The sequence below is a fragment of the Cadophora gregata genome, assembly GCF_030347475.1.
Source record: "Cadophora gregata isolate MNR1 chromosome Unknown scaffold_10, whole genome shotgun sequence".
NCBI classification, from domain to species: Eukaryota; Fungi; Ascomycota; class Leotiomycetes; order Helotiales; family Ploettnerulaceae; genus Cadophora; species Cadophora gregata.
This window is the reverse complement of record NW_026695933.1, coordinates 1,298,686-1,313,836: the sequence shown is the minus strand read 5'-3', so window position 1 is coordinate 1,313,836 and position 15,151 is coordinate 1,298,686. Positions and strand designations below refer to the sequence as shown.

General features: G+C 46.7%; 7 protein-coding genes across 7 annotated transcripts; 3 read left to right on the top strand and 4 right to left on the bottom strand.

Annotated features, from left to right (window-relative positions):
* Positions 1–565: 565 nt before the first annotated feature.
* ONS95_001794 (uncharacterized protein) lies at positions 566–2,024 on the bottom strand (the record flags this gene model as incomplete). The annotated part of the gene is made up of 7 exons (XM_058495007.1): positions 566–641; positions 776–800; positions 858–928; positions 1,149–1,222; positions 1,272–1,775; positions 1,841–1,916; positions 1,978–2,024. 7 exons carry the CDS (start codon positions 2,022–2,024, stop codon positions 566–568), a joined length of 873 nt encoding a protein of 290 aa, XP_058355317.1.
* Positions 2,025–2,645: 621 nt separating this feature from the next.
* Positions 2,646–4,424, bottom strand: ONS95_001793 (uncharacterized protein; the record flags this gene model as incomplete). The annotated part of the gene is made up of 4 exons (XM_058495006.1): positions 2,646–3,444; positions 3,503–3,671; positions 3,729–3,910; positions 3,961–4,424. The coding sequence occupies 4 exons, from the start codon at positions 4,422–4,424 to the stop codon at positions 2,646–2,648; spliced, it is 1,614 nt and encodes a 537-aa protein (XP_058355316.1).
* An 879-nt stretch (positions 4,425–5,303) lies between these two features.
* Positions 5,304–6,792, bottom strand: ONS95_001792 (uncharacterized protein). Its single transcript, XM_058495005.1, has 3 exons — positions 6,382–6,792; positions 5,632–6,312; positions 5,304–5,564 (listed from the first exon to the last, which is right to left on the bottom strand). Exons 1-3 carry the CDS (start codon positions 6,503–6,505, stop codon positions 5,392–5,394), a joined length of 978 nt encoding a protein of 325 aa, XP_058355315.1. The 5' UTR covers positions 6,506–6,792; the 3' UTR covers positions 5,304–5,391.
* On the top strand, positions 6,775–8,566 carry ONS95_001791 (uncharacterized protein). The gene is made up of 4 exons (XM_058495004.1): positions 6,775–7,196; positions 7,265–7,755; positions 7,809–7,956; positions 8,011–8,566. The coding sequence occupies exons 1-4, from the start codon at positions 6,935–6,937 to the stop codon at positions 8,220–8,222; spliced, it is 1,113 nt and encodes a 370-aa protein (XP_058355314.1). The 5' UTR covers positions 6,775–6,934; the 3' UTR covers positions 8,223–8,566.
* A 16-nt stretch (positions 8,567–8,582) lies between these two features.
* ONS95_001789 (uncharacterized protein) lies at positions 8,583–11,287 on the bottom strand. Its single transcript, XM_058495003.1, has 3 exons — positions 10,076–11,287; positions 9,422–10,031; positions 8,583–9,371 (listed from the first exon to the last, which is right to left on the bottom strand). The coding sequence occupies exons 1-3, from the start codon at positions 11,040–11,042 to the stop codon at positions 8,774–8,776; spliced, it is 2,175 nt and encodes a 724-aa protein (XP_058355313.1). The 5' UTR covers positions 11,043–11,287; the 3' UTR covers positions 8,583–8,773.
* Positions 11,288–12,057: 770 nt separating this feature from the next.
* Positions 12,058–13,262, top strand: ONS95_001788 (uncharacterized protein; the record flags this gene model as incomplete). Its single annotated transcript, XM_058495002.1, has 4 exons — positions 12,058–12,179; positions 12,253–12,315; positions 12,376–12,659; positions 12,709–13,262. The coding sequence occupies 4 exons, from the start codon at positions 12,058–12,060 to the stop codon at positions 13,260–13,262; spliced, it is 1,023 nt and encodes a 340-aa protein (XP_058355312.1).
* Positions 13,263–14,051: 789 nt separating this feature from the next.
* On the top strand, positions 14,052–14,776 carry ONS95_001787 (uncharacterized protein; the record flags this gene model as incomplete). The annotated part of the gene is made up of 5 exons (XM_058495001.1): positions 14,052–14,108; positions 14,223–14,387; positions 14,536–14,598; positions 14,663–14,712; positions 14,767–14,776. 5 exons carry the CDS (start codon positions 14,052–14,054, stop codon positions 14,774–14,776), a joined length of 345 nt encoding a protein of 114 aa, XP_058355311.1.
* Between the last annotated feature and the right edge of the window lie 375 nt (positions 14,777–15,151).

The following is a 15,151-nucleotide window of genomic DNA, read 5'->3' as shown; positions in this document are numbered from 1 at the left end:
TGGATATGAGATCAATCTCCTGCGTTTGTACAGGAAAGCTTGTCAGTGCTAGATACAGCTATCTTGTATGACTGCCGATCTTCATCTCGGGCATATCAGCCGATTTCGGAGATCTGAGCTGTCACGACTGATGCGGGCTAAGGTTGTAGCTTGAGATCTGGACGGGAATGCAAGACCTACATGCTCTGGGTCCAATCCCTGATTGCCTTGATATTTGGTGTGGATGAACAGCAGAGAGCATATCTTTCGAGTTCAAAGATTTCACACTTGAAAGGAGACCTGAACCACAGCAATTCAAAGAAGGGGTTTGTTTCTCTAAGACTAGAACTACTCGCCTCAAATCAATGCATTTTCTCCCCAGTCAACGCCGCGCTTTCATGATTCTTCATTCGTACAAATAAGATATGCTGGAAAAGAGGAGGAGAAGAGGTAAAAATGAGCCCCTGTGATGTGGCTGCATGCACTCGAAGCCGTGATACGAAGCCTCGAAGCGACCCGCCTGCGGCATTGCGATCGGACGATGATTGCACAGCCAACGCCAATCTCGGGAGCGTGCACACATACACTACGCTACCTTCTTGGTTCCATCACGAGATTTTGGCGAGGTCATCTCGGTCATTGCGGTGTTGTTACCCTCGATACTGGATGATGAATTAGTACTAATGGACTGCTAATTGTTGGAAATGTTTCAGAAGTTTGAGCAAAAGCTTCGGACTGTTGCAGCTGCTTTTCTTCAAGTAGAGATATGGGGAGGTTGGGGCGGGAGGGTACTTACTCTGCAGCCCACAATGCGGCACCGACTGGGAATTGGTCAGTATCAGGTGGAGTCGCATCCGTTGGGGAGGATTATTACGTACCAGTGTTAGTGAATGTGAAGAAGATGCTTGCGAACGGAATAAGTTCAAGCAGGGTAGCAACAGTTCCAAATCTAGAAATTGTCAGCTAAAATGCGAGTGATGCGAAAGCAACAGAAGCAAGGATTCGATCCAAATAACTGCCATGAACTTTTCTACTGGCATAGCCAAGTTGTGGAGCGTGGGGTTTTCTCTCCATTAAGTCAGAGTGACACAAGTCTCGCGAGTGCCACAAGTATTGCCGTTCCAAGTATATTGCATGATAGTGAAATTGGTACGGGCAGAAGAACTTACGCAGTGTATGGGGCTGTGTTCTCCTTCCACCAGGCCTCCTTTTGCGGGTTCGACCACTTTTTGAGCTGGAAATACTGCGGAAATGTCAAGGAGTGTTTGTGGAGGAGGTCATGGGCAACTTACACGAGTGTGGACGGAGTTCCCTCTGGCACGACCTTGAAGCGCAACAAAGATGACGGTACCCACAACTGGAATGAAGTTGAGAGGCAGGTACATGACATAGCGGATGAATGCCTTTGGCGTGAACCTCTCAAATGGCGACTTGATGAGCTTGCCGAGCTTCTCCATAGGGTCATTGAAGTTTCCTGATTTCAATTGACGACCTTCGGAAAGGACCCCAGTCTGTCTGCGAGAAACCAAGACTCCATCGAATGTATCCACCAATGCATCTTGTAACAAGAAAGTTCGCGAGAGGAGGTTGATCAAGGTGGACGATTCGCTGAGGGTGAGCAAGATCGTTGTGAAGGCAGCTAATGGGCCGTTGACGAACACGAGCACGGCAAGTTGCGGCAGGTATGCTACCAAGAACATGGCCACAACCACAACCACAGAAAGAGATAGGGTTGGTGCAAGCTTGGATAGGAGAGGCTTCCACAGCGATCGGTGGCTCAAGAAGTAGAAAATGCCCTGGATGTGTCAGTACGTTTCTACAGCTCCTCTTACGAGAGATAGCACGGTAGAGCACAACATACCTTGATGGGATACAAGTATGCACCAGACTTCGCGGCAGATTGTGCCAAAGCTCTGGCCTTGTTAAAGTCCTCGATACTGCAACAAGTCTCGTCAGCTCTATATCCCATGCAGACGACCGCGGATTTGTTCCACTCACGCCACCTCTTTGGCCTTCGCCTTGGTCTTGTCCATTGTGCTTGACATCTTCGAGGGTAATTGCGGTACTGTGTACTTTTGCAATGGGTTTTGAATGTATTAGAGAGATTATCTGGCGGATTATCACCAGAAAACGTTGCAGTGAAGTGGAATATAAACAATCCAGCTCAGCCTCGAAGTTGAATGATCGCGCCAAGCCTGCAAAACTTAGTGACGTAGTTGTGGCTGAAGCTCTACTCGTAGCTCCTCCCCTCGCTAGGCTTTATTAAGCGGCTTGCCCCGCGTTTTCAGGGGCAACGAAGGCAGGCGAGGCAGGGCAGGGCGGGCATGTGAAGATCGGACGATCCATCTCCTCGCTTGTTGCCAGCGTTTTCCATCCAGACATCTGCACCTTTAGATCATATCCAGATCCAGGTGAGGAAAGGAGAGGAACTCCTTCATTTACTTGCCTGGTATATTTGGATAGCGGCTCTATCTCTGCTGCAGATCTCACTTCACATGCTGCTCCAAACTTTGAAATCGCCAGATATCATTCAGCAGAGCCATTGATTTTCGTGGCTTCATAACATAATGCAAGTAAATACAGGCCCCTCCCTAACCGAACTTTTCCCAGAATATGAAACCAATAGCGCATTCCCGGTATTGGCCTATCCAATGATCCGCGTCTACTCAGTAGGCGTAAAATACCTGTGTCTCATCCGCATTCTGTCGGATCTTCTTGTTCGTTCTCTGGAGCCAAATTCTCAATGCCCAAGACGCCGCAATTGTAGCGAAAGCAAATCCACTGTTCGCTCCCATTCCAATCAGGTATTTCGGCCCGTCGGACTTGGGATACAGGTATGCAGTATAGATGTAACTCGCGTTCGCAACCACGTTCACGATTGAAAGTGAGATAGCTTTCTTCTCATTTGTCTGTCCCAAGGTGGCAGAAACCCAGCCCAAGATGACGGAATTGACAGCGTATGCTCCAGATGCGAACAAGAAGCAGGAGATATAGCGAGCGGCAGTGTTCATGGTAACGCAGGAGATTATGAACCCCACCATCGCAAGACCCATGCTAATGGTGATGTGCCAGGTTCGTTCGTTCAGCTTGCCAGAGGTAAGACCAACGAGGTATCCGACGAAGCCAGAAACGAGATATGGTGGACAAGTGAGGGCTAGGGTGACGGTTCTGTTGAAGCCGAGCGACCCGACCACGGTAGGGAAGAAGTTGTTGAATGAGCATGCCGAGAGATGCATGTTCTGGATGAAGCACAGGAGATAGAGTCTTGGATCTCTAATGGCTTGCTTGAACCCCTCCTTTGCACCCTTGTTCGGGGCGAGACCGACGGTATCTTTTTCGATTCTCTCGACAGCCATAATCCTCTCCTCGGGTGTCAACCACTTGGTGTTGCTGGGGTGATCTGGTAGGAGGTACATGGCAGCTAATGCGACGCCAAAGGTAACGATTCCTTCGATGATGAAGAGCCTGTATACATGATCAGACCATTTGCGAATAGAAAAGGTGAGCATAGTCATTGGCTTACCATTGCCATCCCTTGATTCCTTGAGCGCCCTCGATTGTGTTGTACACGGCCGCAGCAATCAATCCAGCGAACGAGGTTGCGAAGATGTTTCCGCTGTACAAGATAGCAATTCGAGTAGCTACCTCCTTTCTAGTGTAGAAGATACTGAGAAGATACAAAGCACCGGGGTCTAACATTGGTCAGTAAGTTGAGCACAATAGTGTATCGTTGACAGATCGAGACTCACAGAATGGCGCTTCAGAGATTCCAAGAAAAAATCTGACTGCAACGAGCCCGGCATAATTGTGAACTTTAGCAGTCATAGCGGAGACGAGAGCCCAGGCAGCCATGCAAGCTCCCATGTAGAGTGAAGGACGGATCTTGGTTGAGGACATCAACATATTGGAAGGAATCTGCATAAGAAGATATCTGCAAATCATCAGTTTTCCGAAGTACATGAAAATGAAGAGCTAACATACCCAACAAACAAGATAGATATACAAGTGTTGTACTGCGAGCCAACCAGGCCTAGATCATCCTCGAGACCACCCAATCTAGCATTGGCGATGGCGTTTCTGTCAAGATAGTTCATGAAATACATTGCCCAAAGAGTAGGCATGATTCTGATATCGAGCTTTCGTACCAAAGCGATCTCAGCAATGTCGGTCTTCGCAACAGCGCCGGAATAATCGCCGACGTGGTCCTTGCCAGCAACCTCGAGGTCTTCATTGTGGCGAGCATAATCTGCCTTCTCGTCTGAAACGCGTGCTGCCATTTTGAGAGTGGTTTGTAGTGTGCTTCGGGCAAAGAAGATTGGTGGAATTCTCCAACTTGACAATAAGAATGCTGATGTATGAAGAGTGAGGAGAGAGAGAATGGGGAAATCAAGCCATGCATATATAGATGACGAAGAGAGAAATGAGATGATGAAAACGACCGACATGTCCACTAGTCCACTTTGAAGGCTTTCCCCGGACCTCCACAGCTGTTCCTCTCCAGACCCCAGAATCTAGACTCCTCACTTCCTCGGTGAAAGCATCGATTTCGTGGCAGCTGTCACATAGTATCCTGAATTCAGCGGGGTGCGGAGAATCGGGGTCGTCCTGTGATGTCCGGAGAAGCGCTGCGCCGACCGCCTAGGGGTGGCTTGTTGCGAGAAGCTTTTCTGTCTTAGGTAGAAATTTATTGTGAAGTTGTGGTGGGATCAATCAAATTTCTTGCCAAATAAATGTTGAGATCTACTGGCATTGCTTACTCTAATTTTGTGATTCTGGGTTGACCACCCCATTGTCTAGCATCTTTGTAGTACATCGTATTTCATGCTTCGGGCCGTGGTACTTCAGGTTCCGTCCAGTTGCAAGATGCGATGTTTTGTTTTTCGTGGACTTTTTCACTGCTGGTTCAACAAATTTTGAGCCTTGCTGATCTGTCACAGCAGCCATTATTTCATTGAACAAAACAAGGCAATAATCTAGCTTAGGTAGCTGTCCATAGATGATATTTCGAGACTTGGTAAGCTAAAACTGCTAGTTAGCATTACCAACAACACAACTTCGGCATGAAGCAATGTGTCAGTGAATATGGACATCATAAGAACAAGATCAACGAGTCGCATGTAACTATTTCGAAATACTTATCCCATTTCGGGGGTTTATTTGCCCTCCAGCTAGTATTATGTGGTTTGCACTTGGTTGTGCTGATGTCATATAACCGCTTCACGACACTAAACGTCCCTAGAGCCTCCACAAGTACCACAGGTATCACAAATGACAATAGCTTTCGGAATGACCCATTTGTTCTAGGGCGGGGTGCTATCCATTCGGTTACCTTCGGCAGAGATCAGTACTGTATTTCTATTTGAAGTTTGAAAAAGTCAGTAGTCGACCGTGGGACCGAGATGTGACTTGGTGTTAAAATCTGGCTCGGCTATCGGTAATGTTTGAAAAGACTTCTGCTTTGGATACACTCCTTTTGATATCCATCACTAGACGAATCTGCCTTTTCTTCGCATCCTGTACTCCGCTAAAGAAACCTTCTTGCAACCCATCCAAATACAATTCATATGCTGGCATATAGACTTGCACTGTAAGAGAAATATCAGTATTATGCCCAAAACAACTCTTCATAGGCAGACAGAGGGAAATACTCACCGAATTTCACAACCTGCTCGTCAGTCATTCCACTCCCCTTTTTCTCTAGCAGCGCATGTTCCTGCTGTGTCCTCCAAATATACACATTCGCCAGATCATCCGTGTCAAGATGTACAAAGAAGTCGAAATTCTGCGGCCCCATGAATCCTCTACAGTATTGGTCTAACTGTTCGTTAACCCAGAGCAAGTGACTCAACTCATGATCGGCAATTGTCGAGGTCGAATAGTCAGACTCGGGCGGTGTCTCAATTTTTACTGTCGACGATCTTATTTGTATTGCATCTTGATGTTTCTTGTCGACTGCTTCCCTCGCAATTGGTCTAAAGCCAACACACCATCCCTCAAAGATGACAACATCTACTGGTCCATGGACTGTCCTCCACTGATCCCGAGGCGATCGATCACCGTCACCTTGGAAGAGACTCTTGTCAAAGATAGGGATCCATATATCAGACTGAGGGCTCTCGAATTGCTCAAAGAACTCTTTGGCGAGCTGGGTATCATGAGTGCCCGGCTGTCCCCTCGCACCTAGCAACTTATTCTCAGGATGTTGCAGTCGCAGCGCTGTCCGTTCTTGGTGCGGCAGGTAGAAATCATCAAGCGATACCTCAATCGCGTTGTATTGGTGTTTTTCACACAGCTCTTTCACGAGCGCAGATGCGAGGTGAGACTTCCCAGAGCCTGTCGACATAAATCAGCTTGGGAATACAAGATCCCAAACGAATGCGAGGAAAAATACTAGAAGCGTACCCTGAAGTCCAGTTACTCCTAGAATGAATGGACGATGCCCATCTCCATGAGACTGATTCTTGATCTTTTCTTGGATGCGTGGAATGACATGCTCCAGAACTACAGATGCTCGGTTATCCCCCATTTTCAATAGTTCTGCTGTCTGGAGCGTGTACTGCGAGCCGTGGATCACAATTGTCAGAAAGAAGAAATTCCGCCAACAAATCTGTCAAGATTTACTCGAACCTTGTAATGGTTCTAAACCTCGTTCATCCCAAAAACACGAAAACACAGAATTGAACTTAGTATGACTGAAGTGGAGTTCCATGGGAAGCATTGACAGGCTTCGGAGAAGCGAAATCCCGGCAGCTGCACTCCGGAGAAGCTATCTTTTTCGACCCCGCGCCACCAGTACCCCACCACAGCCATCACTTCTAGTTTCGAATGTTTAGATCTATATATCGTGTAGAATTTAATCTTGCTGGCTCATCAGTTTCCTCGATTCTAAACATCAATTCCTTCTCTGACCGATTTCATAGCCAACCGTCTCAAGAATTAAGAAGACATCATCAAAATGAGCCCGTCACTAGTCCAAAGCCAGCCAACCTACCGAATTGCCTCGATACCAGCAGATGGTATTGGCCCAGAGGTAATTGAGGCAGGTGTTACAGTTCTCAAGAAGCTCGCCGCAACACTCAAAACTTTCGACCTCGACTTCACCAATTTTGACTGGGGCAGCGACACTTACAAGAAGACGGGGAAATATATGCCAGATGACGCATTGACGACTCTGAAGAAATTTGACGCTATTCTTTTTGGTGCTGTTGGCGCACCTGGTACGTGATTCTCGACAAAAGATTGTTGTTTTAGCCAATGCCTTTGGGTTTTAACTTACTCGGAATAGATGTCCCCGATCATATTTCCCTGTGGCAGCTCCGTTTGGCAATTTGCCAACCTCTCCAACAATATGCCAACGTGCGCCCAACAAAGGTTTTCAAAGGTACACAATCACCACTCCGGAACTGCAAAGCCGGCGAATTGGACTGGGTCATTGTCCGTGAGAATAGCGAGGGCGAGTATGCAGGTCACGGCGGACGGTCTCATACCAACCAGCCATGGGAGGTCGCTACGGAAGTCTCGATTTTCACACGCCATAGTGTAGAGAGAATTATTCGATTTGCGTTTGAGATCGCTAAGGGAAGGCCTAAGAAGCATCTTACTGTTGTGACGAAGAGTAATGCTCAGAGGAATGGAATGGTTATGTGGGACTCAATTGCGGCAGAGGTGGCCAAGGACTTTCCGGATGTGCAGGTTGACAAGATGCTTGTTGATGCTATGACGGTGAGAATGGTGCTAAAGCCTGAGTCATTGGATACGATTGTGGCCACCAATCTGGTAAGTGCCGTGATGATCTCCAAAAGAGCAATCATGAACTAACTTATCTCTAGCACGCAGATATTTTGTCGGATCTCGCTGCTGCTCTTGCCGGATCGATCGGCATCGCACCAACCAGTAACCTCGACCCAACAAGAGAGAACCCCTCCATGTTTGAACCTATCCACGGTTCTGCATTCGATATCACTGGTATGGGAATTGGTAAGAAGCCTCATAACAAACATCAAGATTAAGACTAGTACTGAGATACATTAGCCAACCCTGTTGCCACATTTTGGACCGCCTGCGAGATGTTGACATGGCTTGGAGAGAAAGAAGCTGCGGGCAGTCTTCTAGATATCGTTGAGAGTGTTTGTGAACAGGGAATTATGACGAAGGATCTTGGTGGATCGGCTACCACGCTTGAGGTGACGACGGCTGTATGCAAGGAGATCGAAGCGAGACTGGGGAAGCCGAAGACTGTATGATCGATCTGATAGCCGTTTCTCACTTTGTCTAAACAACGTTTTGGGTGCAATCTACAAATTGATGACGCATGGTTAGTCTCCGTGCCCTGGTATCCGGTTGGATGTAAGACCCAATTCTTGGGTTATATTTCCAGACTCGTTTGAGTCGAACAAATATCAACCTATCCCTTCCACTGCGAAACGGAACACTTTTTGCACCTTTCGTAGAGTGGAGTCGACTAGAGAGTAGCGAGCCTTGGGTAGTATGTTATATGGAGCCTCCCAAACTTTAGGTAGCAAATATTGCGTCGTTTTGCTAGTGGAGCCTCATTTATTTCTGAAGATCTTACCCACAGTTACAGCACTAATTATCTTGGTACTCCACTTTATCGAGCATCAACAAAGTGTTCCGTTTCGCAGTGGAAGGGATAGGGTCGGGGAGCTTGCGTCAATTCCATGTCATACTCAAAGCTTCTGTAATTCGTCTCTATCATTCATAGAAGAACAAAACGTAGTAGTACTGTGCCTTGCAAAGAAGACATAATAAATACATGGAACGAAGGCCTGGACGACTACAATCTATTCTCGCCTTCGTAGTATCGACCAGAGAAATTTGGCTCAACCATCTGCTCACCCAGCTGGTAAGACGCATCCATCAGTTGGAAAATATTTTCAACTCCGTCGAAATGATTTCCCATGTCAAACATGCCATTCATGCCAAACAGTGTAGCATCGGTGAATTGATCTGGCGGTAAAGTGCTCGCCGCTGGACGGGACATTGAGGTAAAAGGTCTTGGGATACTACGATCGCCCTGATTGCCACCGATTTGAGAGGATTGCTGTGAACTCATGGACCTGAAGTCCGTATTTGCTGTAGGGGGAGAGGTAGACTCGTCCCCTTGTAGAGAGCTGTCAGGTCGGAGCCCATTTAGCTGTTGCTGTTGTTTTTGTCGACTTTGTAGTACATTGGAACTCGTACTAAGGGTATCGATTGGTCTCGGAATACTGCTTTTTGGTGATTGCCCCGGTCCAGACACATTATGGAAGCCATTTAAAGATTTGCTTGCCAACGCTTTATGTAAATCTCTTAAAGCGGAAGCACATGCTCCTGGCCAGACACTTCCTCTCATAGCTAGAATGTCTAGGATTTTGATACATCGTTCGGTATCTCTAATATAGGTCAAGAACTTTCCTCCCTTAGTTAAAGGACCATTACTTACCGTTGAGCTAATTGCACCGAGTAATGGCCCTCGGACGCAGCGTAGACTAGTATCAGCCCACTGCAGAAAAAGTCAGCAGTCACTAGGACGTCCCGTCGTACCGAAAAGTCCACACACCTCATCCAGATGCACCAAGTAAATCCCGGCCAGCATAACGGGTTGAGAATACGGCCATCACGAGACCCCGATTCATCCATGCCCGTTTGTAAGTGTTGATAGACTTTTGATACAATCTGTTTCGAAGCTCCGATACATTTCTGAACCGCTGATGCAAACATAGATGAACATGGTGCTGAGGTGATGACAGGGCGGTTAAGCAGGATAGTTGATTCATGCTTTTGCACAATCAAGAGCAGCTTGTGTGACTCTTTCAGAGACGAAGCATGTCCCGGGCTGGTCAAGTCCCCGCCAGGTTCTTCGTCCTCCATGTAATGAGGGTCTAGCAAGTCTTGGGCTTCATTCCACCATTTTGAGATCTCCGAATCAACATGTGCAGCTTCATCCGGGTCCGTGGTGCGATGTAAAACTGATTTATGACGAAGCTCCAAGATTAAACCTTTGATGTAGCCATGCCGAGCAAGAAAAGCCGGAAGTAAGAGCAATCGTGGGTCTGGAGTAATCAGTATATATATGTATGGGATGTGAGCTCAATACCTTGAGGCCGCTGTACATTTTGTTCTTCGCCAAGATCGTCTACATGAAGCTCTTTGTCGGAGTAGCATACATCAACATCGTCGTCTTTGATGTCGAGCGGAAGTCCAAGAGATTGAGACAGATATCTTTCAAGGCTGTATATGGTCCAGAAGAGTCTCCTACGCATGTCCGCATCAGCAACAGAAAATTGCTGGAATCTAGATGGACATCTATGAAGTCCAAGTTGGAAGGCAATTCTCGTTATCAATCCACCAATTCTTGAAGCTGCGTTCAAGCGCAACATCGACACCAAAAATAGCTGTATTGCAACGAGCGCTTGAAGACTAGCTAGTGTCGACGGCTGTAGAAGTATTGGAGTCAAGCACGATATGGCATCGTCGATAGTATTGAAGACCAAATTTGAAGACACGAGCTTTCCACGACTCGGAGGCATTTGTCGTCGATCAGCCACTGATATTGATAGCACTGAACGAACTGTTATCGAATCGACCAAGCTGAGGCTCCGTAGTCCGTCCAGAGATACCCTTTCAAGCACCCCAAGAATACTAGGTGCATGAAGAAATGGAAAGGGAGGATGCCAATTGTCCCAGTACTGTTGGCTCCAGCAGGCGAGATCATCGAATGTCGCAACATGCGAAGGATGAGGGTCAGAGAGCTGAATGATCTCGCTAGGGTGCCATATACAGCCTGATGGGCTTCCACTTTGCAGACGGTCATCTTCTCCAGGAACGAGTGCCTCATCGATGGCATCGCTCTCGCGGCGGTAGTTCCTAGCAAATGCCGACTGCACAGTTTTTACGAAGTATATACCGCTTCCACTTCCGACGAAGCTTGAAGAGCCTTTCGAGAGACTTGGTCTCATGTGACCGAGCTCTTGCGGAGAAGCGCTAGTCATGTTGGCGGAAGACATGGACTGTCGCCGGCGTTTTCGCCTGGATTCTCCATCTCGTGGTGAGTAGGAGTCCATCCTGCTATGGATCGTGGATATGGAAACTTCGGACGGTAGTCAAGGTCATGCTGTTTAATATAAAATTGGTTGCAGAAAGAGTGAGGCACCAGCTGGTCCGAATGAAGACCTGAGTTTAGGTTTGCGGGGTACAGTCGAGCCTGGGGAACAAGCTTAGCGAAGAGACCAGCGCGTGGGGACAGACAACACAACAACACGGCTACAAATAATTCCGTAATTAATGTTATTTATAATTACATTTATCCACCTAGGTATTTTTATGGCCCGTTTGAAATCCAAGGTCCGTAGGCCTCTGACTCTCTGAAACATTTTCAAAAAGAACGATCCGGATCACACTGGAAATAATTTAATCCTGGAAAGTTAGCGAGTTTTGAACGGCATGAACCCCTGGACTCGAATACCTGGCATACCTAGGCAGGTTGCAAGACATTTTTGGCCCCAAACACTCGATACTCGACAAGTTACTTGTTGAATGGGTATGGTGGAATCAGATATATTTTAGGGTTATTAGATAGGTAGCCATGACATGCGAGGCATGGGATACTTCCTGCAACATCATCGTTCGCTAATTTAATCCAGATAACGACTTGGCTAATCGAAGAACGAAGCTCGCCAGTCTTGACGAATCTAATCTAGATTTCTCTTCCACAGTAGGTCCGGTCCAGAACCTCAACTGATTGTTGGCATTGAAATGACTAGAAGGTGTGTTCCGGGCCAGATAGGTAATAAGGTACCTAGTTCAAGCCACAAGAAGTCAGCTGGTGAACCATCACGAGTTCCCCACCTTCTACCTAACTTACATACTGCTTGACGCACAGCGACAGGGTTCGGCTTTCGCTTCTCCGCCCTTTTTCCTCAAAAATCCAAGACTGTGAGTACAAACAGTCAAGGAGAAACGCTCTCCTGGAACTCGTCCTTCTCCACAACCATTCAAAAACTGGACTGTGGGCCATATGATTCGCTGAAACCACGCGCGATTGGCAATGCGCCCGACCGCTCACATGAGCACCAAATCATGACCGAGAATCACGGTGGTTCTTGTGAGCCTTGCAAGAGGAAGAAATGTAAAGTGAGAATTCTTTTCATCAACAAATGGACATGGCCTAAGCTAATATTTCTTCAGTGTGATCGTCAATTGTAAGATTCGGTTCTACGGGATTCTTGGGAAGGAATTCTCGTCCAGATTTTCAAGATCACTAACACCTCTCAGGCCGTCCTGTGGACAATGCGAAATATCTAAGCTACCATGCACATACGGCGAGAGCACTAAACGGTACTCTCCCTATTCTCCGTCCTAATTCAACCATCTCACTAACCAAAATTTCTGCAACAGAGGCATACCAACCGGATATCTTGGCCTACTGGAGCAACGATTAGGCGAGACTGAAGTCTTGCTCTATCGCGCTCTATCCGAGCTTCGAGCTCTCAAACTCCAGCAGAACAGTTATCCTGGTGTAACTAGCACGTTGGACATCCCTGATCCTATCACAAGGGAAGCCAATGCCCCGAAGCCAGTCAGGATGGAGGAATGGAAGGAGTATCCATTGAAGTATGAAGAAGAAGTTGAGAGATGGAGACAGTATATGAGCGGAGGAAGAGAAACTTCCATTGGCTATGGTAGGCTTACTTATGCTCCTGTCAGTCAATTCTTTTTAACCAAATCCAGACGAAGGATTTTCGGGCGAGCAATCTCAAGTAAACAACTCATATTACAGCAACCCAACAAACCAATTCTCCAATCCAGACCCATCACAAACATACCATGATACGGATATGGATTTCAATGTTGCGGCAGGTCTGGTAGGGCTCTCCCAAAGCCATGGTCAGATCCAGTTACAAACTCAAAACACAAACAACGCCCATATCCCACCACCATCCCAACACACCAACGTCCTGAACCCCAGATTCTCCAACCCAATGCCTCCTCTCCCAGACTCTGCGAATAATCCTTCGCTCCAATCAAATTATACAGCCGAATTTAATTCTTCAAAGGATTTGCACATTAATCGAGGAATATCTAATCAGAACCTTGATCTCGACCAGAACCCACAAACGAATGCCATACTTGAAGGGTCAAGCTCTAACACTGCAGTTGGATGGGAAACTCCACCTTCTGATCCTACTTCTGGTGCAACAGGTCAAAATGCAGGAACCCAAAGGCCAGTTGAGTTGCTGAGGTCGCAGCAGTTGTCTGCGGCGTTCAAGAACATATATTATTGAGATAACGGTAATTACAATAGTGTTCAATAGTAACGAAGATAGGAATCAAAGATGGCGCACGACTTGTTCCTCTATATTTTATCGCTAGAAGGCAGATTAAACTTGATGTTGGGGATTTCAGAACCGGCAGCATACTCCTTTCATCTAAGTGACAATAATCCTTTACATGACAGCATTTCGACAAAGTATCAATCGTCTCCTTATGCTGAGGCTACAAGGTACGTACATTGTATAATAAGCTTGCTTGAAGGTGACGAAGTTGATATCTCGCTTAGATGTTGACCTGACCAGGGGCCTAGGACAAGACTACATACAATATTATTAACTTGGGAAGATGACGATAAGCTGCTAAATTTCTAGAGAGAGTAGTGCTAGCTTATATTGTTTCGAAATTAGTTCAGACTAGCAGAGCTAACACTACTAGCACTTTCCAACATTAAGTAGAGAGACCTTAAAAAAGGAGCGCTAGCCACTGTGGAGTGCAACAAATATTGTTAGCAGAGATGACTGAAAGCAGGCGAAGGTTGGTTTACTCGTGAACTTTTCTCACGGCCGTCGTCAGAGTTGTCTCTTTTTCCGGCGCCAGTTTTCCGTTCCTGTGTTCCAGAGCTTTTCGGGTGCGTGTTCATTATCTTATCATCGGAGATCGGATTTACTGTCGCGCCGGCTTTTTGAGCTAAAATGTACGGAGCTCGAAATGCTTAGCATTCTCTCCATCTCTTATTCGGTCCCGGTGTTTGACTTTCGACCTCGTCAACATCTAATCTGACGCCTCACAATATCTACATAATGTCTGCTCTAGCAGGAGTAAAGGGTGAGACAGGTTCACAGGCAGCAAAATCGTTGGTAAGTCTCTCATTTTCTTTGCAAGCTTCGCCACTACTGCCACTTCTCAACGCGCAAACGTTTATATTGAGTTCATCCCTTTCCTACGTAGCCTGCTGACTTGTCTGGAAATAGTACCGACAATTATTACGACAGGGAGCGCAGTTTGCATCATACAATTTCAGAGAATACGCCAAACGGAGGACGAGAGATGCATTCCGAGAGCATAAGGATGTGACGGACTCTAGAGTGATTCAGGAACTCATGCAGAAGGGCTTAAAGGAACTACAATCTATGAAGGTATGGGCAGTCTTCCTGGGTTCTGTTGGGACCATCTGCAAAACCTCCATGGCGGGAGAAGTGACGACGAAGCATAGGCGGAGATAGCACGGTCTATTCGGCTACCTATGGATGAAGAAGATCCTGGGATAATGCTGACGGAAAACAGAGACAAACAGTTGTCAGTCAATTCTTCCAGTTGGACAGACTTGTGGTCGAAGGAGGCAAATCGGTACAGCTTCCCACCCATTGGAACAATCTCATATCCATTGAACCTTTGTTGACTTTTGGTATAGGGAAAGCAAGGCGGCCAGAGAAATGACATAGTCAGACAGAAAGATACTGGGTAAGCTAGTCGGTATCTGTCATGATCCACGGGTTTTGTCTAACAGATTTGCAGATGGGATTGATGAGCCAACGATTAACGAAGGACCAAGATCGAACGGATAATTAGATGGTGTACTGAGCATCATGGGAGAATGACCATACTGTACATTCCTGTAACATAGGCTACTTTGGGAAATTTATACCAAGCATCATGGATCATTTCCGCTCCAGCCACCTAGATTTAATTAATGAAAGTTGACAATGGGAGCTCCTCCCAAGCGCATTCTCTTCTATGTATATCGGCTTCAGAAATACATGGAGGCCGAAACTTTAAGCCGCCACAAGATAGAAACTTCTCAACTTGAAGCCTAAGACCGTACTTTTGAAGCACATAAGACTTGCAGATAGTGTTGCTTCCAGGTCCGAATCAGGCAAGGCTTTTTTATAGGAAGGAATCA